The sequence below is a fragment of the Prionailurus bengalensis genome, chromosome D4, assembly GCF_016509475.1.
Source record: "Prionailurus bengalensis isolate Pbe53 chromosome D4, Fcat_Pben_1.1_paternal_pri, whole genome shotgun sequence".
In the NCBI taxonomy this organism is placed as follows: domain Eukaryota; kingdom Metazoa; phylum Chordata; class Mammalia; order Carnivora; family Felidae; genus Prionailurus; species Prionailurus bengalensis.
The window spans coordinates 30,532,147-30,555,753 of NC_057359.1; the positions used below are offsets into that span (position 1 = coordinate 30,532,147).

The 23,607-nt window shown below is 39.6% G+C and overlaps 1 protein-coding gene across 3 annotated transcripts in view; it reads left to right on the forward strand.

Moving 5' to 3' along the window:
* The window catches only part of HABP4 (hyaluronan binding protein 4), a 42,089-nt gene extending 18,984 nt beyond the window's left edge, over positions 1 to 23,105 (forward strand). For 2 of the 3 annotated variants that reach the window (XM_043567051.1, XM_043567050.1), the window contains exons 5-8: positions 5,495 to 5,578; positions 16,916 to 17,087; positions 20,057 to 20,242; positions 21,688 to 23,105. In XM_043567051.1, the coding sequence (XP_043422986.1) occupies positions 5,495 to 5,578; positions 16,916 to 17,087; positions 20,057 to 20,242; positions 21,688 to 21,744 (499 nt within the window). In that variant the 3' untranslated portion in view covers positions 21,745 to 23,105. The remainder of the gene's footprint in view (positions 1 to 5,494; positions 5,579 to 16,915; positions 17,088 to 20,056; positions 20,243 to 21,687) is intronic. The other variant, XM_043567052.1, reaches the window with a different exon arrangement.
* The last annotated feature ends 502 nt before the right edge of the window (positions 23,106 to 23,607 follow it).

Consider the following 23,607-nt stretch of genomic DNA (forward strand, 5'->3'; position numbering starts at 1 on the left):
ACCAGTTTGCATTCCCACCAACAGTGTAAGAGGGTTCCCGTTTCTTCACATCCTCACCAACATCTGTTGTTTCCTGAATTGTTAATTTTAGCCACTCTGACTGGTGTGAGGTGGTATCTCAATGTGGTTTTGATCTCAGTGTGGTTTTCATTTGTATTTCCCTGATTTGTATATCCCTGAGTGATATTGAACATCTTTTCATGTGTCTGTTGGCCATCTTCTTTGGAAAAAATGTCTATTCATGTCTTCTGCCCATTTCTTCACTGGATTATTTATTTTTCGGGTGTGGAGTTTGGTTAGTTCTTTATAGATTTTATATACTAGCCCTTTATTTGATATGTCATTGGCCAATATCTTTTCCCATTCTGTCAGTTGCCTTTTAGTTTTGTTGATTGTTTCCTTTGCAGTGCAGAAGCTTTTTATCTTGATGAGGTCCCAATAGTTCATTTTTGCTTTTAATTCCCTTCCTTTGGAGACATGTCAAGCAAGAAATTGCTGCAACTGAGGTCAAAGAGGTTGTTGCCTATTTTCTCCTCTAGGGTTTTAATGGTTTCCTGTCTCACATTTAGGTCTTTCATCCATTTTGAGTTTATTTTTGTGTATGGTGTAAGTAAATAGCCCAAGTTCATTCTTCTGCATGTTGCTGTCCAGTTCTCCCGGTACCATTTGCTAAAGAGACTGTCTTTTTTCCAGTGGGTACTTTTTTCTGTTTTGTCAAAGATTAGTTGGCCATACATTTGTAGGTCCAATTCAGGGTTCTCTATTCTATTCCATTGGTCTATGTGTCTGTTCTTGTGCCAGTACCATACTGTCTTGATGATTACAACCTTGTAGTAGAGGCTAAACTCCAGGATTGTGACGCCTTGGTTTGTTTTTTTTTTTTCCAACATAACTTTGGCTATTCGAGGTCTTTTGTGGTTCCATACAAATTTTAGGATTGTTTGTTCTAACTTTGAGAAGAATGCTGGTGCAATTTTGATTGAGATTGCATTGAATGTGTAGATTGCTTTGGGAAGTTTATACCTCTTAATCCCCTTTACCTATTTTGCCCATTCTCCTCCACCCCCATGCTCCTCTGGGAACTGCCAATTTGTTCTTTGTATTTGAGTCTTTTTTTTCTTCATTTGTTTTGTTATTTAGATTCCACATGTGAGTGAAATCATAGGATATTTATCTTTCTCTGTCTGACTTATTTCACTTAACATAAATACCTTTGGGTCCATCCGTGTTGTTGCGAATGGCAAGACTTTATTTTTTATGGCTGAGTAATATTCCATTGTATGTATATAATACAATTTTATCCATTCATCTGTCAATGGGCAATTAGGTTTCTTCCATACTTTGGCTATTATAAATAATGCTTCATTATAAAAGGGGTGCATATATCTTTTAAAATTCGTCTTTTCATTTGGGGCAGGGGGAATAAATACCTGGAGGTGTCATTACTGGATCGTATGGTAATTCTGTTTTGTTTGAGGAACCTCCATGCTATTTTCCATAGTGGTTGTGCCAATTTACATACCCAATGGCAGTACACAAGGATTCCCTTTTCTCCACATCATCACCAACACTTGTTACTTCTTGTCTTTTTTATATTAGCTATTCTGATTGGTGTAAAGGTATATATATATCATTGTGGTTTTGATTTTTGCATTTCCCTGATGAGGAGTGGTGTTGAGCATCTTTTCATATGTATGTTGACTATATGTCTAGTCAAGTCCTCTGCCTATATTTTAATCGGACTCTTAGTTTTTTTGGTGTTGAGTTCTATGAATTATTTATATATTTTGGATATTTACCCCTTTTTCAATATATCATTTTCAAAAATCTTCTCCCATTCAACAGGTTGCCTTTTCATTTTTTTAATGGTTTCTTCCACTGTGCAAAAGCTTTTTATTTGGTTTGATGTAGTCCCAGTAGCCTATTTTTGCTTTTGTTTCCCTCGGCTGAGGAGACAGATACAGAAAAATATTGCTAAACAGATGTCTAAGAGTATACTGCCTATGATTGGGGGTTTCTTGTTGGGGTGGGGGTATTTTATGGTTTCAGTTTTTACATTTAGGTCTTTAATCCATTTTGAGTTTATTTTTGTGTATGGTGTAAGAAAGTGGTCCAGTTTCATTCTTTTGCATGTAGCTGTTTAGGTTTCCCCAACACCACTTATTGAAGAAGTTGTCTTTTCACCACTGTGTATTATTGTCTCCCTTGTCATAGATTAATTGACCGTATAAGCATGGGATTAGCTCTGTGCTCTCTTCTGTTACATTGATCTATGGTCTTTATTTTTATGCCAGTCCACTACTGTTTTGTTAATAGAGCTTTGTAGTATAGTTTTAAATCTGGGGTTGTAATATATTCAGCTTTATTGTTCTTTCTCAAGAGAGCTTTGGCTATTTAGGGTCTTTTGTGGTTCCATACAAATTTTAGGATTGCTTGTTTCTAGTTCTGTGAAAAATACCATTGGCATTTTGATGGGGATTGCATTGAATCTAAGATTACTTTGAGTAGTGTGGACATTTTAACAATATTAATTCTTCCAACCCATGAATATAGAATATCTTCTCATTTATTTGTGTTGTCTTCAATTTCTTTTACCAATGTCCTATAGTTTTCAGAGTAGAGGTCTTTTAACTCCTTGGTTCAGTTTATTCATAGGCATGCTATTCTCTTTAATGTAATTGTAAATGGATTTGTTTTTGTAATGTCTCTGCTGGTTCGTTATTAATGTATAGAAATGCAACAGATTTCTGTAGATTAATTTTGTATCCTGGAATTTTACTGAAATCATTTATTAGTTCTAATAGTTTTCTGGTGAGTTATTTACTGTTTTCTATGTATAGTATCATGTCATCTGCAAATAGTGACAGTTTTACTTCTTACCTATTTAGATCCCTTTACTTTTTTTTTTTGGTCTGATTGGTGTGGCTAGGACTTTCAGTACTATGTTGAATAAAAGTGATAGAATGGACATCCTTGTTTTGTTCCTGATCTTAGAGGAAACACTTTAAGCTTTTCACCATTGAGTATGATGTTAGCTGTGAGTTTTCATATATGGCCTTTATTATATTGAAGTGTGTTCCCTCTATACCCACTTTGTTGAGAGTTTTTATCATGAATGGATGTTGAATTTTGTCAAATGCTTTTTCAGCATCTATTGAGATGATCATATCATTTTCATCCTTCATTTTGTTAATATAGTATATCACATTGATTGATTTGCAGGTATTGAATCATCCTTGCATCCCTGGAATGAGTCCAATGTGATTATGGTGAATGATCCTTTTAATGTGTTGTTGAATGCTGTTTGCTAATAATATTTTGTTAAGGAGTTTTACATGAATGTTCATCAGGGATATTGGTCTGTAATTCTTTCTGTATTGTTTTTGTTTTGAGTTTGGTGTGAGGGTAATGCTGGCCTCATAGGATTAATTTGGAAATACTTCTTCCCCTTCTAATTTTTGGGATATGAGAAGAGTATGTATTAACTCTTCTTTAAATATGTAATAGAATTTACCTGTGAAACCATCTACTCCTGGAGTTACTAACTCAATTTTGTTAGTAACTCCTGGAGTTACTAACTCAAAATTACTAACTCAATTTTGATATTAGTAATTGGCCAGTTACAGATTTTTTTTTCCTGATTCAGTCTTAGAAGATTGTATGTTTCTAGGAATTTACCCATTTCTTCTAGTTGTCCAATTTTTTGGTGTATAATTTTTTGTAATAGTGTCTAATGATTCTTTGTATTTCTGTGATGTCAATTGTAAATTCTCTTTCATTTGCGTTTTTATTTGTTTGAGTCCTTTTTTTTTTCCTTAATGAATCTGGCTAAAAGTTTATTTAATTTGTCTTTTCAGAGAATTAGCTCTTAGTTTCGTGGATCTTTTCATTATGTTTTTAGGCTCTATTTCATTTATTTCTTCTCTGATCTTTTCTTCTACTCATGTTGGGCTTTGTTCCTCTTTTTCTAGTTCCTTTAGGTGTAGGGTTAGATTGTTTGAGATTTTTCTTATTTTTTGAGGTAGGCCTGGATTACTATAAACTTCCCACAGTTGCTTTTGCTGTGTCCCAAAGATTTTGGACCGTGGTGTTTTCATTTCATTTGTGTCAAGGTGTTTTTGATATCCTCTTTGATTTCTTCATTGACCCATTGGTTTTTTAGTAGCATGTCGCTTAGCATCCACATGTTTGTGTTTTTTCCAGTTTTATTCTTGTAATTGACTTCTGGCTTTATAGTGTTGTGATCAGAAAAGATTCCTGATACGATTTCAGTCTTTTAAATTTATTAGGATGTGTTTTGTGGCCTACCATGTGATTTATCCTCGAGAATGTTCCATGCATACTTGAAAAGAATATGTATTCTGCTGTTTGGAGATGGTTTGTTTTATATCTGTTAAGTCCATCTGGTCTAATATGTCTTTCAAAGCTACTGATTGATTTTCTGTCTGGATGATTTGTCCATTAATGTAAGTGGGATGTTAAAGTGTTGTACTATTATTATATCACTGTTGATTTCTCCCTTTATGTCTGTTTAATGTTGCTTTTTGTTCAGGTGCTCCTGTGGCAAGTGCAGAGATATTTACAATTGTTACATTCTCTTCTTGGATCGATCTTTTTATCATTATGTAATCCCCTTTGTCTCTTGTTATGGTTTTTGTTTAAAGTCTATTTTGTCTGATATAAATATTGCCACCCCAGCTTTCTTTTTTTTTTTGCTTCTATTTGCATGGTAAATGTTTTTTCCATCTCTTCACTTTGTCCGTGTGTGTCTTTAGGTGTGAGTGAGTCTCCTGTAGGCAGCATAGAGATGGGTCTTGCTTTATCCATTCAGTCACCCTGTGTCTTTTATTGGAGCATTTAATCCATTTACATTTAAAGTAATTATTGATAGGCATGTATTACTATCATTTTGTTAATCATTTTCTGGTTGTTTTTAATTTCTGTTCCTTTCTTCTTTTCTTTCTTCCCTTGTGATTTGATGACTTTCTTAATGTTATGTTTAGATTCCGTTCTCTTTATTTTTTGTGTCTGTTGTAGGCTTTTGGTTTGTGGGTACTGTGAGGTTCATATATTACATCCTGTGTATTTAGCAGTCTGTGTTAAATTGATGGTCACTGAAGTTTGAACACATTTTAAAAGCACAGGTTGAGAAATTTTATGGCCCCTTTTAATATTTGGAATTTCCTAGGACAGTAAGCATCTTAAATAATTGTTCTGGTCTTTTATAATCTGTTTTAACTTTAGGCCATTCATAGAAAGTTCTATTTCTAAAAGTACTTTTAACATTTTTTAAAATAATTTCAATGGATTAGCAATTTATAACATTTTGTCATTTTTATTTTGATGTGGGTTACCTATATGTGTATGTAATTTTTTGAATGAGATTTACTTAAGAAAAAGGACATTGGAATGTTTTTTTTTTTCTATCTTGAATATATAAAAGCATTGATGTGAACATATTTGTGTGACTAGAGTAATTCTCACTGCTTTTCAGTGACGTGGAGCAGACTGCACCAATGGAAGAGACCACAGCGGTGGAAGAGTCCCCAGGCCCCCTGGAGGAGGAATCTCCAGCCAAGTGGGTGTTTTACTCATTTTTCCCATGAGTTGTTGTTGGCCTTGTTCTTAACGATTTCTAAGAGCGCTTCACTGAACAAGGAGCTCAGCCTTTTGTTATATCACAGAAGGTTGACCTTAATGTATCGATGAATAATCAAACTAATTAACAATTCAAATAATCTAATGAATGATTATTAATGATAATTAATGAGTTAAATTTAAGTATCCCATCCAGTGCCCACAACCTCTTTTCCATCGGCATCCTGTACTGCAATTATTCTCCCTCTTATCAGGACCCTCGTCTCTCGTTCCTTTATTCTCTCTGTGTCCATCCTCCCTCTTTTCTTCATGGAGCTTAGGTCCCTGGTCCACCTCTAGCGTCCTTGCCCAGTCCTTAACCTCCTTTGCCTCTGGATCTTCTGTTGTGCCTTGCTAGCAAAACCTGCCTCCTGGATGACCACTGGCTGGCTGCCCTCTCTGCCTGCACTGGCCAGCTGAGCACTGACAACAGCAGAGCCAACAGGAACCCCTGTAAATTGTTGATCACCTGCATTCTGAAATGAGCCCTTAACACTGCCCATCAGTCCCCTTTTCTGGGGCTCATTCTTTCTCCCACCCTCTACAATGACCAATTCCATCCTTCTTGTATCCTCTAAGCCCTGACACTGTCCCCACTTTACTCTTCCCCCACCCTTCCCGTACCTGCACCTCCTCTTTTACTTTCTCGACATAACTTTGCCTCCTATGTCACACAGAAATTGAGAGCCACCAGCTGGGAAGTTTATCATCTTCCTGCTCTTAAAGGTACAAACCCACCTGTGCCTGCATACCTCCTAGCCTCCTTCCCTCATGGTAAGAAAGAGGCACCATCTCTCCTGCCACTTCTTCAGGCTTGAATCCTGTCTCCTGCTGACTGTGTGGAAATCTCACACCGTCAGTCAGCTCCTTCCTCATGAGTCTGCTTACCTTCCTCCCAACTCTGGTCTTCATCAACAGTTTAAACGTGCTCGGTGTCTCCTATTTTAAGTCTTCTACTCTTGCCCCACATTCTCATTTAGCTGCCTTTTTTCAGGGTTGTGTGTACTCTTCCTTCACTTCCTCCCTCTCACTTATGCCTCACTTCACTCCAGATCTGGCTCTGTCCCCATTGCCCTTTGGAAACAGTCACCACATGTCTCCACACCTAATAGATGTTTCCGTCTGCATCTTTGTTGACCTGTCAAAGCATTTGACTTTATTGATTTCTTCTTAAACTCTCTTTCCCTGATTTCTGTGATGTCTGCACTCTTCTGGTTTTCCCACTGCCTCTCAGCTTCTCCTCTACAGACTCATCCTTATTTTTCTGGTCTTTTAAAATGTCAAGTTCTTTATGGCTCTGCCTTAGGCCCTCTTCTCTTTAGTGTCTTTTATAGGATCTCCCGTACCCATGCAGCTCGGGTCATCATTCATGTATCAACTCCAGAATGTATACCTCTGGCTCTCACCTTCCACCTGGGCTCCAGGTGTGTGTTTCTAGCTGCTTGCTCTGGATATCTCCCCATAGATATTTCAGATCTCCTGCTCCGTGTGTCCAGGAGAAGTCTGTCTTCATTAGGTATTTCCATCTTGTGGAGCAGCCCATCACCATCCATCCAGCTGCGCAAACCAGAAACCTAGGAGTCATCCTTGAGACTTCCTTCCTCTTGACCCCCTCCCTTCCCCAAATCCAGTCTGTCACCCTGCCCCGGTGATTGTACCTTCTCTTCTCTCTGCTCATCACCATCATCTCATCCAACCTGTCACCACAACTCCTTATGGGCTCCCTGCTTTCTCATCTGGGACCAGCCCATTTCTGCACCACAGTGGCTTTCACACTGACATTCTGATTGTCATGCACCCACCCCTCATGCGAGACCCCCCGTGGCTTGCTGTTCTCTTCCTATCCCTTGACCTGACCTGCAGGGTCCTGCGTGGTCTATACCCTGCAGAGCTCTCAAATGCAGCCACTTGTGTACCTTCTCTGGGTTCATCACGTTGCCCTTATGTCATGTTCTCAAGGACCTTTCCCCTACCCCCGTCCTATACATGCCAAAGCACTTCAGCAAGTGCTGTTGCCTTTCCCCCCACCCCATACCTCTCCAAATTCCCTTCCCCCTTCACTGATTTAACTCTTCTCATCCTTCAGCTGCCAAGAAGCAAGGTGTCTAGTGGTTAAGAGCACAGACCCCAAGCCAGAGTGTGGATTCAAATCTCAGCTCTGTCACTCATTAGTTTGGGCAAGTTGTTTATTCTGTCTGTTCCAGTTTTCTTCACATGTAAAATAGGAATAATAATAGTACCTACATCATAAGGTTGTTATAAGTATTGTGTGTGTGTGTGTGTGTGTGTGTGTGTGTGTCCGTCAGTCACAGAGTGGGGCCTGGCATGTAGTTAATGCTATATAAATATCGGCTATTATTATTGCAAAAGTAAAATGCTGCAATGATTGATAATTATGAAAGCTGTTAATTTACTGTTCAAAGCAACCAAGAAGTGTATTTAAGTAAAGAGAGAAATTAACAATATGAATACTTAGACAGTGATTTAACTAAGGAAGTAGATTAACAGTTTACATAAATGTTGAAAAAGTGAGTTAACTAGATCCCTTCAGGAAAAATGGTACCTTTTTTGAGCCAATAAACCATTTATACAAATTCAGGTTATGTAAGGCAGAATAATAAATTATAGCGTAACTCTGTGGAATTGATTGAGATACCCTTGCTTTCCTAATATTAAATAGACAAAATAGTTCTCTCGGTCAGTTATTCTGAAAGACAGAATTCTAAATGGTTTGATGGCAGTCTCGTGTCTGCACGAGAGCCCAGCCCGCTTTCTCCCCTCCACTGCCTGCAGTGGGCAGTGAGCATCTAGTTAGGTCTGCAGGAGCTGCGCGGCCGAGCAGCCACACTAGCAGACCAGTGGCCGACCGCGCTGCGACATTCTTGTCTCCGCACTGCCCCGTCACACTTTAAAGTTATCACTAAAATTCCTAGTAATGCAGTTACAGGTTTGTGATAATTTCAGAATTAGGTTTGTATTTGAGAAGTACATTCAATGATAGTGATGCTGTCTGATCTCAGCTTTTTCTCACGTTGATCTAACGCTCAGACTTTGGACCCCAAGCCAAAATGTATATTCAATGCGCCGCTCAGTTTAGAACTTCCTGATAGATCAATTTAATATACCCTCACTTACATTCAAACATACACCCCGAAGAAGATATATTTTCCTCAGATTGGACACGTTTTGTTGACAATTATATGTGCTGTGCCCTTCCTTCCTTCCCTCCTTCCCCCTTTCATCATAGAAGTATTGCATGTTCCTTAATCACATGGTGTCCTCATGTCTGAAGATGCTTGTGACAACTTCTCGGGAGTATTTTGTTACAAGACTATAAGAATAAATCTAACATATATAGAGCACTTGTTGTGTGCCAGGAACTCGAAATGCTTCCATGTCTTAACTCCTCAATCCTTTGCTGCCCTTTAGTGAAGGAGGAGATACTGTTACTATCCTCATATGGAGATACGGAGGTTAAAGGGCTTGCTAAGAAGTGGCAACCAGATGTTGTGGGACCGACATTCATGCTCTTTCCTGTAGTGAATGGTAGGAACGGTTGAAAGTGCCACGAACGCTTTGAAGTTTGCTCCAAAGAACTGAACAGGGGAGAAGCTGCTGGTTCTGTGAGCAGAGGAGGGGCTGCTGGGGGTTGCTGAGGACTTTCCTATTCAGTAACATGGAATGACATTCCCTTTCTTCCTTAAAAATAAAAAAGCCATTATGAAAAGAGTGTTAAAGAAGCATCATTACAAAAATACCTGCAATGAAATATTTCTCATTGTAATTCATTTCCAAGTATTTTTGCTTAATGAAGATTGTCCTGTGTTGAATTTTCTTAAAGCTGAAAGACACCTCTTTAAAATTTATATGGCAAATTTCTGAGGAGCTCAAAGTTTAGCATGAAATTCACTTCAATTTCAGTACTTGGGAAGGAAGGAAGAGGTGTTACTTACATGTCAGGTTAAATCCACTTGCCCTGGTTAAGTATTTAGTTCATAAAATGTTATTTCTAGAACCCACTTTTTTTGGTTCCCTGCACCCTTTCATATATTGAGGTGAAAGATATTGCCTGAATGGATATGTGGACGTTTGGTGTTACGTATGTTTTCTGTGCCCACATCTTGACTCTCTTCTGTCTCCATGCATTTCTCTGTCCTCTTATTCCCTCAAGATGGTGGAGTCTGGGCTTTGGAGATGGAATGTATAGGTATGAAACATGGCTCTTTTGTTTGTGAGCTATATGACTCTGCCTCAGTTTCCTTACCTATAAAATGGAGCTATTAATTGGAGCTAACTTGTGGGATTAATTTTCACGACCAAATTAACGTAAAGTCCTTTGAATAGCGTTTGGCACCTAGGACTCATTCAGTAAATGTTACCATTATTGCCCCATTTATGTTTTAAATAAAGTAACAGTTGTTAAAACAGTTCTATTTCTCCTATAATTTCACCCATATAGAAACAAATGTATAACTATCAAATTTTCATATAGCATTATTCACATTACAAGTCATAGATTAGACCATCTTATATCTATAAGCAGCTTTGATGGAAAATCATCTCCCAAGATTTTTGGTAATAAACCAAGAACTGTGAAGGACTTTGAATTAGTCAAAATGGAGGGGGGTGGGGGGGATGCTGTTAAATTTGGAGGATGTAAATAGCAATTACAATGCTTTTATAACTGTTAGAAATATAATTGCTTTCGTCCCTCCTGGAACTGAGGGATTAATTATACATCTCTTCCTGTTGAAAATCCAGTTTTTGGTAAAACTGCCAGTAAAAACTGCATTTAGTGCCAATTCAAATAGGATGGAAATGGGATCTGCCTCACAGAACTTTCATAGAATGTGTTTTTTGTAATAATCTGTAGTGAATAGAGAATAAGGTTAAGGAGTCTGTCCTTGGTGATTTTGTACTGCTCCCAACACAGCTTGTTGCAATGACAAATGGCAGAGGAGAATGTACAGGGGGCATCTGTATGTATACTTGTGAATGGAGTGCCCCAGAGTGAACAGGGTCAGGTGATCATTTTCAAGGAGGGAATCACTTGCAGCAAATGCTCTCTTCTGAGCTCTCCACTGTTTGCTTCACTTTGGGTGTGTCTATGTATCAACTTAAAGACTATATTTCTTTTTTTTTTTTTATAATTTTTTAAAATGTTTTTTTTAATGTTTTATTTTGAGAGAGAGAGAGAGAGAGGCAGAGTACAAGCAGGGGACGGGTGGAGAGAGAGAGGGAGACACAGAATCCCAAGAAGGCTCTAGGCTCTGAGCTGTCAACACAGAGCCTGACGTGGGGCTCAAATTCACGAACCGCGAGATCATGACCTGAGCTGAAGTCGAATGCTCAACCGACTGAGCCACTCAGGCACCCCTAAAATGTTTATTTTTGAGAGAGAGAGAATGAACACAATTGGGGGAGGGGAAGAGAGAGAGGGAGACACAGAATCCAAAGCAGGCTCCAGGCTCTGAGGTGTTAGCATAGCCAGAAACAGGGCTCAAACCCACCAACCATGAGATCATGACCTGAGCCAAAGTCAGATGCTTAACCAACTGAGCCACCCAGGCACCCCAAGACTACATTTCTTATATGCCTTATCCTTTTTTGTTCTAGCCCTTTCATGTTTATATATGATGTTCTTTAAGATAAGCAAACAGAAAAAGTACTTCTTTTGTGGTCTTAACAAAAGATGTGTTCTTACTGAACTTTTTGGAATTTATTAACTTCTTTAGTTCATCCTAGTTATGAAAGAATCCTCAAATTTACAGCATCAGTTCTAGAAATCAGAACTAGATTATAGTCTATAATCAGAATAGCCTCCTAGAAATCAGCTCTGATTATTTCCTAATTCTGTCACAAGTAGCCTAAAGAACCTTTATGAATCCTTAATATTTATTTTCAGCTCTGTATTAGAAGATTATATCACTGAAAGATGTATATAAAATAATAGTATAATGAACCTCTAAGTTATTCAACTTAAAATTTTATCAAATCATGGCCATTCTTGTTTCATGTATGTCTCTACCCACTTCCTCTTCTGTCAGGATATCATATTCATTCATAAATGTTTCACAAAGTTATATCTAAAGGTCTGCTCTTTTTAACTGGAGTAGTGTTATCCCATCTAAAGTTTTTAACAATTCCTTAAATATCTGGGAAGTTTGTTGGTTTCCCTGATTATCTCAAAATGTCTTTTTAAAACAACTTACTTGTTTGAATTAATATTGAAATATACATCTCAATTGGCATATCTCATTTTTTTTAAACAGTACTGAGAGACAGTTCACATTTAACGAGTGACATATATTTAGTATGCACAGTTTTACAAGCTTTGACATCCATATATACTTGTAAAACCATTACCACAATCAAAATAATGAGCATATCCATCAACCCAAAAAGTTTCCTTTTATCCTTTTGTAATCTCTCCCTCCTGCCCCTTTCCCCCAGGCAGCCAGTGATCTACTTTTTGTCACTAAAGACTAGTTTGCAATTGCTACAGTTTTATATAAACGGAATCACACATCATATATTCTTTTTTTGTCTTGTGTTCTTTCACTGAGCGTACTTCTTTTGAGATGCATCCATGTTGCTGCATGTATCAATACTTTGTTCCTTTTTATTGTCAAGCAGTATTCCACTGTACAGATAGACTGCAGTTTCTTCATCTGTCTACCTGATGGTCATTTGGGTTGTTTCCAGTTCTTGCTATTACAAATAAAATTGCTGTGGACATTTTTGTGTAGTCTTGGTGGAGTATACATTTTCATGTCTCCTGTGTAAATGCCTAGGGGTGGAATGGTTGGACTATATGGCAGGTGTATATATAACTTTTTAAAGAAACTGCCAGGCTCTTTTCTGGAGTGGTTTTTCCAGCTTTTACAATGTTTAGCCAGTATGATAGGTTTATATCTCATTGTGGTTTTAATTTACATTTCCCTATTGACTAATGACATTAAGCACTTTTTCACAGGTTATTTGCCATCTGTATATCTTTATTAAAATAAAGAATGTTGAAATTGCCCATTTCCTAACTATTTCTTATTACTGTGTTTTGAGAGTTCTTCATATATTCTAGATTCAAGCCCTTTATCAGATATATGATTTTCCAGTATTTTCTTCCAATTTGTAGCCTTGTTTTCTTTCTCTTGACAGTGTCTTTTGAAAAGCAGAAGTTTTTAATTTTGATTAAATCCACTTTATCAATTTTTTTTTTCTTTTATTGATCTTGCTTTTGGTCTCAAATGTAAGAAATCTTTGCTCAGTTTAGTACCACAAAGGTTTTCTCCTATAAGTTTAATGATTTGGGCTTTTGTATTTAGGTCTGTGATCCATTTGAGTTGATTTTTGTATACAGTGTGAGGTGTGGATCAAAGTTCCCTTTTTTTTCATTTTGGTATATGTATATCCAGTTATTCCAGCGCATGAAATACCATTGTTAAAATGTGCAGGCCTATTTCTGTACTTTATATTTTGTTCCATTGGTCTGTTTATATTACACTAATATTACACTATCTTGATTATTCTTAAGTCACTTAATCTATATGTTCTCTCTTTCCCTTGTAATTTATTTGTCTAAGAAACTGGGTCATATGTCCACAAAATGTTTCCCAGAGTCAGAATTTTACTCAGTGCCTCCCTGCAGGCAATGGTATGCTGGTAAATACTCAACATCTGGCTCTCTAGAATGAAAAAGCCTGGATCTGTTGGCACTTGCTGGCTTTTGTGGTGTAAATATTTCCACCATGGCTGATTTAAAACTACCACTGTGTCATACTGAACGCAGAGTTGGGAAGAGGTAAACAATAGTACACTATTATGTAACATTTTCACTATGCACATACATTAGGTATAATAAACCCCAAGAGCATGGATAAAGGTACAATATAGTGAAATAATTAGGGAATAATGAATTGTGATTATTACCTTTAGTATAGCTAATTATAATTTATATAATTTAATTTTTAATAATAATCTAATAATAATTTAATAATAATAATTAAATAATAATTTGATTTAATAATAATAATAACTGGCCGTGAGCCAGTTCGAACTGGTGCAAGTTAATTCCAATGCGACACTTTTGTAGAGTAGTTGAACATGTTCTCTGTCCCCTGTTTGGGGCACCTGGGTGGCTCAGTTGGTTAAGCATCCAACTCTTGATTTTGGCTCAGGTCATGATCTCACAGTTTGTGGGATTGAGCCCCACATTGGGCTCTACACTGACATTACATAGCCTGCTTGGGTTTCTCTCTCCCCATCTCCCTCTGCCCCTCCCCTGCTCACACTTACTCACTTTCTCTCTCAAAATAAATTTAAAAATAAAGAAAAAACAACTTAAAGAGTTGGATGCTTAACGGACTAAGCCACCAGGCACCCCACTAGTTTGATATTTTAAAGTCCCTTTACAAATATGCCTGTTTTGAATGGTCTGTGATTAAGTTTCTCTCCTGATTTCACTAATAGTTTTCATATCATTAACCTATAATGTAGGACAAGTTACATTAGCCCTTCTGTGAAGGTATTAGATTTGATTCCCTTCCCACTCACCACCTAATTATTTTTTCTTGTAAACTTTATTGAGCTATAATTCCCATACTGCAAAATTCAGCCATTTAAACTGTACAATTCAGTGGTTTGGGGTATGTTACATAACACATATAACACAAAAATCACCATTTTAAGCATTTTCAAGTGTGCGGTTTAGTGGCATTAATTACATTCACATTGTGTGCAACCATTACCACCATCCATGTCCAGAACATTTCATCATCACAAACAGAAACTCCATATCCATGAAATAGTAAATCCCAACTTCTCCCTCCCCTTAACCCCTGGTAACCTCTATTTTTATCTCTATGAATTTGCCTATTCTAGATACCTCATATAAATGGAATATAATATTTGTCCTTTTGTGTCTGGCTTATTTCTTTCTTTTTGTATATTATCTTTTCATTTCTTTCTTTTTTGTGTATTATCTCTTTTTTTGGTGTTAAATACATACAACATAAAACTTACAATTTTAATCATTTTAAGTGTACAATTAAGTGACAGTGCATTTACAGTGTTATGTAACCATTGCCATTATCTAGTTCCAGAACATTTCCATCACCCCATTCCCATTAAGCAGTCATTCCCTGGCCTCCCTGCCCCCAGTCTCTGGCCACCACTAATCTGCTCTTTGTCTCCATGAATTTGCCTTTTCTGGGTATTTCATATAAATGGAATCGTACGTAAACTTTTTGTGCCTGGTTTATTTCACTTAGCATAATGTTTTCAAGGTTTATTCATATTGTAACATGTATCAGTACTTCATTTCGTCTTATAGCCAAATAGTATTCCACAGTATTAAATATAGCATATTTTATCTACTCATCAGTTGATGGCCAGTCAAGCTGTTTCCACTCTTTGGCTATTGTGAATAATGCTGCTATACACAGCATTATTAGGGGCACCTGGGTAGCTCAGTCGGTTAGGCATCCAACTTTGGCTCAGATCATGATCTCATAGTTTATGAGTTCGAGAGCCACATTGGGCTCAGTGCTGTCAGCACAGAGCCTGCTTCAGATCCTCTGTCCCCCTCTCTCTCTGCCCCTCCCCCATTGGTTCTCTTTCTCTCAAAATAAATAAACTTAAAAAATAAATGAACAGTGTTATTTATGGCAGTGCCATGGTGTTTTCACACGGACGTATGCTGTTGTTTCTCCTGGATGTGTAACTTAGAGTGGTATTGTCAAGTCAAATGGCAACTCTGTGTTTACATTTTTGAGAATTTGCCAGACTGTTTTTCCAGAGTGGCCACACCATTTCACATCCCACCTCCCCCCCACCCCACCCAGCAATGTATGAAGTTCCAATTTCTCCACATCCTCGCCAGCACTTGTTAAATGTCTTTTTTATTCTAATCATCCTACTGAGTGTGGAGTGGGTCATTGTGGTTTTCATCTCCATTTCCCTGATGGTTAATGATATTGAACGTCTTATTGGCTATTTGTGTATCTTGTTTGGAAAAATGTCTATTCAGAGCATTGCCTGTTTTTCAGTTGGGTTATTTCTTTTCATTAAGTTGTAAGTTGTAATCCTTTTTGTATCCAAGGTAAGTCCCTTATCAGATATATGATTTGCAAATGTTTTCTCCCATTCTGTGGATTGGCTTTTCACTTTCTTGATGGTGTCTTTTGAAGCACAAAAGTTGTCAGAAGTTTGGGGGTGATGTCCAGTTTATCTGCTTTTTCTTTTAAGTTTTATTTATTTTGAGGGAGAGCGCGCACGCACAGTGGGGAGAGGCAGAGAGGAGAGGCAGAATCTTAAGCAGACTCCACAACATCCGTGCAGAGCCCCATGCAGGGCTCAAACTCATGAACTGTGAGATCATGACCTGAGCCAAGATTAAGAGTCAGATGCTTAACCGACTGTGCCACCCAAGTACCCCTTTTTCTTTGTTGCTTACACTTTTAGTGTCACATGTAAGAAACCACTGCCTAATCTAAGGTCATGAAAGTTTATGCCTGTGTCGTCTTCTAAGCGGTTTATATTTCTCTTATATTCATGGTGTGAGGTGGGGGTCCAACTTCCTTTTTTTGCACGTGGATACCCTGTTTTCCCAGCACCATTTGCTGAAAAGACCGTTCTTTCTCCTTTGAATTGTCTTTGGCACCTGCTTGAAAAAAAATCAATTGATTTCAAATGTGAGGATTTTTTTCTGGGCTCTGAAATTTATTCTATTGATCTATTCTTGAAGTCTCATGAATTTAAAGAGGATATTTACAAAAGTATGTATTTGTAACCCATTGTTTTATAACTCTGTTCATGGTTGCCTATGGTTGTTTTGTTCCAATAGTTTCTCCCTTTTCTTCTGCAATTTTATCTCATTTTGTATGTAATGCCATCTGGGAAGGGAATGCCTGGTGGTCAAGTGTAATGCTAATGGGATGGTGCAGTTCCTATTTTTCAAAAACTGCTTGAAAACAAGTGGGGCAGCTGGCTGACTCAGTTGGTGGACTGTGTGACTCCTGATTTGGGGCTTGTGAGTTCAAGCCCCACATTGGGCATAGAGATTACTTAAAAAAATAAAAAAGAAAACAGACAGGAAGTATCTTCAGTTGGTAGTGACAGCATAAAATGATTAAAATATGGAAGCTTATAGTTCCGAGATTTTCTTACCTTATGTAAATATGAGATGCAGAACCATGAAAGTATGCTAATTAATAGTAATAACTTTTTCTTTGAGAAAGTAGACATTTTAGATCCATCAAAAACTTCTGATTTTTCATAGAGTTCCTGAGTTGGAGTTAGAAGAGGAAACTCAAGTTCAAGAGATGACCCTTGATGAGTGGAAAAATCTTCAAGAACAGACAAGACCAAAGCCTGAGTTTAACATCCGGAAACCTGAGTCCACTGTCCCTTCCAAAGCAGTGGTGATACACAAGTCCAAATATAGAGATGATGTAAGTATGACATTTTCTTGTCTAGAGGTAATCTTCATTCTTACCTTACTGGAAACCAGATGGACCCTTTCCACTTCTAGTGTGAAAATGAGACATTGGTAGTGGCATTCTAGTTTCTACCTAAGACTAATCCGATATGATGTGTGCCTAATTTTATCTGTACCTGTATTGTTCATAAAAAGAGTTGAAACTTGGCCTGTCGACACTTCATACAAAGCAGTTTCAGTGACAGTGCATTTTCCACTCAACCCACAGCTGTGCTTTGACTGTGCAAATACTGTATGTTAATTGCATCTCGTTTTTGTCTCAAGAGAGGTACAGTGTCTCATGAATAGTGCCATTTCAAAGGATAACTACTCTGCATTTCATGATTAGGTTAGATTTTCAGCTCACGTTCTTAATAAGAGCATTTTATTGGGAGGAGTTGATCATTTGCAACCTGTCAGAGTTCTGTGCTGTGTTACTGCAGCAGTTCTGTCCCCACCGTGTAACTGTGCCACCCAGGAGGAGCCCCTGGGACAGTGCGGCTGCCTGGCCACACCCTGCTGCCGCAGCCAGGATTGCTCACATTGTTCCTCCCTCCCGTGAGGGCCTTGCTCTTCATGCTTTGTGTTCAGCCCTTTTTTGGAGGCCTCGGCTTTGAAAAGGACTCCCAGCATATATTGATGCAGATGGTCAGTGAGTCATGTAATCGCGTTCTGTTTAAGTTACTGAACTTAAGGGTGCCTTGAATATTCTCGTTTTAAACTTTAGAATTCACATCATTCAGTCACAGCTGCTTATCTTAATACACATTTCTGTGTTGATGATGGTGGTGGACAGATATTCCCACTAGATATTATACACTGATTTTCCATTTGAAACTGTGTAGCTTTGTGTGTGTTTCCATTGACACTTTGGTTAGTTGTGTTCTTTGAATGAATACTTTCATCAGAGGGTCATTTATAATACAGGATGCCTTACCACCTCCAGTCTCTTCCAGGCCTTACTAAGAAGTTTGGAGCCACTCCACTAGCTGTTATACACAGGCAGCATGGAGGGGAGAGCCTTCTCTTGGAAGTCTCTGTGAGGTATTTCTTCACGTCCATCAGCTAACTGGGTTGGCTCTTTTCCTATTCACTTTTGTTCTTTTTTGTTCTGGGCCGTTGTAAATAAAGCTTTTCCTAAAACAAATGTGCTGTCAGGATGTGAAATGTGCAGCTGACATGTTAGGTAAAAATAGCAGCTGTTTTTCCTGCATCCACACCAGATTCATCCTCCCTGGCTCCAGAGAGAGGTCTCCTGGAATATCTGAAGCAACTGGGTTAGCTGAGTCATCCAGCTTGGTCTCCACGAAGCACATGTCTTTGGTATCTTGTTAATGTTACGGCATTGAAGATTTTAGCCAGAAATTGTTCTGAGAGCAACAAAAGCCAAATCTTAGGGTCACTGATTTACTTTGTTCTGGGCACCCTAAGAGACAAAGCAATAGAGTAAAATGCCTTGTGTTTGCAAAGTTCAGACCACCAGCAGCCTGTGAAATGAGCTGATCCCTTTCAAGAAAGCACACTCAGTATTGTCCCAGGCACCGCTGCCCTTCCTCTGGCACAGCCTCCCCCTACTCCTGCAGGGCCTCCCCCTACTTCTGCATGGCCTCCCCTGACTCCTGCATGGCCACCCCCACTCCAGCACAGCCTCCCCCTGCTCCACGACCATCCCCACTCCTGCACAGCTGCCCTTGTTCTGGCACAGCCTCCCCCTACTCCTGTGCAGCCTCCCCCTATTCCGTCACGGCCTCCCCCACTCCAGCACACAGAGCCCGCTGTTTTCTGAAGCAGGTGGTAGGCTATTACTTCACCTCTTACTGGTTTTTTGTGTCTGTCTTTTTACCAGAGTGTCAATGCTCCTGAATTGTTCTTTCCTTCACCTTTTTAGTTTCAACAGTACATCCAGCTAAGGCCTCTGCTTTATTTTAATGCAGCTTTGAAGGGAACATAAATGTTAAACACAGAACCTGTAATGAACAGATGGCCTAAAGGGGTTGGTAAGTTCAGGGAGACTTGATTCCATTTTCTGGACAAGTTGTAGTAGGAATGTTTAGCATTATAGAGTTTGGAGATTCTCATCCCAGATCATTGGCATATTTTGTATAGATTTATGTTTTACTCAAGTGAGGGTTTTTTTTTTTTTATCCATTATTAGGAATTGAAGCCAAATCAAATTTGGAACAAAGTTTATTTAATATAGTTTTCTTTTAACAAGAAACAGAACTTATTTGACCTCATATTTAATAAAATGTAATTTCTCAAAGTATTTTGGCCAAAAATAGTTCTTAAAAAGCAGCTTGAATTCTTTCTGCAGCAATCATCAGATAACCATACTCTGTTGTTTTACTATTTTCCTAGATTTTGAGTCAGAATTGTTTATTGTAAATCATGCAGTTTTTAACATATGGTATTTGTACAGCCAGCACCCACAATGAAAGGAGTTTTTCCATCAAGTTCTATTCTAAGGAGGTGATATTTCCTTATTTATCAAAGTAGCATTTGTGAACAAATAAAAGGCAGAAATTAAATTTTTTTAATCTCAGCAAAATACATTTAGATATAAAAGATATATGTTGATTGCTGGTAGGCATGTCAAATCTTAAATCTTAACCTGCCAAACTGCTAAAAACTCGGGTGTCACTTGAGTTAATAGTAATTTGAGAGATGTTTGGATTAAGACGGTGAGTATGAGAACATGTGGCTGGGAAATGTGCAGAACCCCTGTGCTGGAACCAGAGCAGCGGGGTCACCACCTTTGCCTTGCCCTGCAGCCCAGTGCCGACAGCACATCAGGGAGGGCCACTGTCCGCTGTGATGCCATATTGGCTCCCTGGCGGCATAGCGCTTCGACGCTGAGCGAGTGAGTGTCCATGGAGACGGGTGTGCGTGCGTGTGTGTGTGTGTGTGTGTGTGTGTGTGAGATATGCTGTAACTGTGTTTCAGATGGTAAAGGATGACTATGAAGATGATGCCCACGTTTTCCGGAAAGCAGCCAATGACATCACATCCCAGCTGGAGATTAATTTCGGTAACCTCCCTCGTCCTGGGCGTGGAGCCAGAGGTGGCACACGGGGAGGCCGGGGAAGGATCAGAAGGGTGGAGAACTACGGACCCAGAGCAGAAGTGGTGGTGAGTGTGTGTACTCTGTGACCTGGACGGTTTTCTAAAGGAGGTGAGAGGATGAGGGGGCCCCAGGCTGTGCCACTGGGAGGCCTGTCAGGGTCTGCTGTCCATTCCTGTATCTAGTGTGGGTCTGGCATCCAGGTGTTCAGAACAGTGAGGTCAGCAGCATGGACACAGTTGGATACAGACCATTCAGTGGCCGTGGCCTCCATGGTCACCGGGCACATCCACTGCTGTAAATGCACTCTCAGAACCAGAGAAAACTCACTCATCTGCATCAGACAAGTCCCCAGGCTTGGGATCCTATCAGATCACCTGACAGTCCAATCATATGCCCTGTGCCCTTATGGTACTTTCAGGGTAGACAGAACCCTTCCCTTCAGGGCCTCCTTGTGACCTCCCCAAGCTCACCTTGTCACCTCAAACCATTCTTCCCGGCTCCTCAGCCAACACTGCTCTACCTCTAGTTCTTCACACAAGCATGTTCCTGACCCCACGGAGCATTTGCACCTGGTGGTCCTTCTGCCCATTTGCCTGCTCACCTAGAATAGATCTTCTGACCTTGCTTCCTCAGAGAAGTCTTCTTTGGTCACATTTCCTTCCAGACCAGGTCAGAGTCCTTGAGCAAAGAATTTTTTCTTTGAAGCATTGTCTTCATTTGTAACTGTATTCTCACTGGTGTGATTGTTGATCAGTGTCTGTTGTCTGTACAGTGGATGGACACAAATCATGTCTGCTTTTGCTCATTATTGGTTTCCCCAGTGCCCAGCACAATTAGAGTGTATAGTAGGCACTTTGTAAATGTTTTATAGACAAATATATGCATACTGTTCTCTTCTAGCTCAGACCTGCCCTCAGGCCCCCACCTCTTCACCGTCAGGTTACACTGTTTGAGGGTCCATATTCCCTTTGCTCATTCACTGAGGCTTATCTCTGGAAGAACCTTTTCTTCTAGAAAACCTTACCTAATGGTGATGTGCGCTCCACCTCCAAATAGCAGTGGGTGCCCCTCCTGTGGGCCATTCATAGGCCATCTGTTGCTGAAGTTACCAGGCTGTGACTTCCTCGGGGCATCTCCCCTGACCCCAAGGAACCCCAGGTCAGGCAGGAACTGCTTCTAATCAACCTTGTATCTCCATATAGTAAATATTCTAAATCATGTTTATTGGATGGTGGAGGTGCCAGATACAAAAAGGGTCACTCAGTAAGGGTTTGTGGGAGGAAGGGAGGGAGGCAGGAACTGGTGGCCATTTTGCAGAGGGGACAAGAGCGAGTCTGAGAAGGGACCCTTCCGCACCCCCCCTCTCTGTGTCTCTTCCCACTGGGAGCCTGCCACACCCACCGTCAGCACCTGCCTGGTTGAGAGCAGGCATGTGTCTCTCAGAGGGCTCTGCCCAAGTGGCAATGGGTAAAGTGAATGTTGGTTTAAAAACTTTTCTTTTCTTCTTTAGACACAAGACGTTGCTCCCAACCCGGATGACCCTGAGGACTTTCCTGCTCTGGCCTGAGAGAGCCCTATTTCCCTAGCAAGCTACAACAGCATTGGCATACCTATGAAGAGACTTTTCTTGGTGTGGGGAAGAGAGTCAGACTCTAAGAACAATAGATGTTGCTTTTTCCCGTTTAGTGTGAATTCATTGCACTTTTTTGGCCTGGGGGCTGTGGGGTAGGGATTTCTCTAGACACAAGGCAGCAGTTCCAGTTGTGGGGCAGGGGGGGGGGGGGGTTAGTCTGGCACTTTCCCAAGAAGGTGGAGAATGGTGATTATTTTTTTATTTAAATAATTCCAAATGAAGTTCAGAAATAATGTTTAAAATGTGTACATAGAGATTGTATTGAATCCTCCACAAAAACCTGGAGAGTAAAGATGTAAAATAGAATCTACAGAGACTACTTCATAAGGTGTATAGATTGGGAAGGCTGTGTGCTTTAGCATTAGAGCAAATACATGTAACACCGACCATTAATTGAAAGCAGTCACAGCCTAGTTTCCAGAGACTGACGAAGTAAAATACACCTGTACTTACTGTTTACTTGTAAGTGTTACAGTCTCCTGGAAGTTTTTGAGTTTTGGTTTTCATTTAACCGATAATTTTAAATAGCTGGTGGGCAGCCATTGGCTACCACTCTGTGACAGAGAATTAGGAAAAGTATTGTTTTTGGTTTTTTTTTAATGGTGATTTAAACTACCTCGTGGTTTCTGTGTGTATGTACACACGCATACACGCACGCTTAGTATAAATGTGCATATTTGGTGTTTGGGTGGTTTTCAGGATGAGTATTAAGCATATGATTTTTAAAATCGTTATTTAACACATTGATCAAGAGAAAGGGGGTCCAGGCAAAATAGTGTTACACCTTACCATCATATCCTTTTCTCCCCTAGAAACTAATATCTGAAATCAGTGCCCATGTACAGATGCCCTCTGTCCTTGCCTGGCAAGACTTGTAAATAGTATTTATTGAACACCGTGTGCAGTTTTTCTCACCCAGCCCATACACCAGTTCGAGTTCCTGTTTCTTGCCTTTGGTGAACGTTTGGGGTTGGGGGCTACCTCAGAGTTTCAGTAACTCACCGAGTCCTGCCATGCCCAGCAGAGTGAGTCCTGCCAGAGCCTGAATTTGGCCGAGCACCCGGGGCAGGGACTGGGGCGGAGGCAGCTGTAAGCTGCGGGCAGCTGGGGGTGATGCTCTCTCCAATTGACTACAGAAACTGAAAATAACCTTTGCCTGTTGTCACAGTTAATATGCTTCTGTTGGAATCTGAACTTGGTCCCAGGATCTGTGCTTTCCCCCCGCTTTGCTATACTGTTTAAGATGGCTCTGAACTTGAACCCAAGTGTAAATAAAGGTTGGTATTCCCTCCTAACTGTGTACAGAAAGCTGAATCCTTTTGGTCACTCCCAGGTCAAGAGAAAAGAATGTGGAAAACCCAGTAGAAGGAATCGGCTGACCTCCCTGCCATATGACAGTTAAGGACATTTGCTGTGGGTGACTGTCCACCCTTGGTCTCTTATTACTAAATTAATATCTGAATACTAAGATATATTAACTGTTTTATTTCCTCTCCCTGGGAAGGACACAGTGAGTGGGAGTGACCTGATGTAAGTCAAGTCTCAGGAGAGTGAATGTCACATTCAGCCATAATGATCAACTGGTACAGCATGAGGGTGTGTCTTTCCTCAGCAGGCTTGATGCTGTGACATTAAGTTACTCTGCCCACCTTGGCTCTGAAGATCGGCAAAACAGAGATCCCTTTCAAGAAAATTCCCTGATGTTGTAAATAGTGGCTGAAAAGCCTATAGCACTGGAATTAATACTGTATTTGCAAATACCGCATCCTTCTTAGATGTACTGAAGATTCCTGTGCC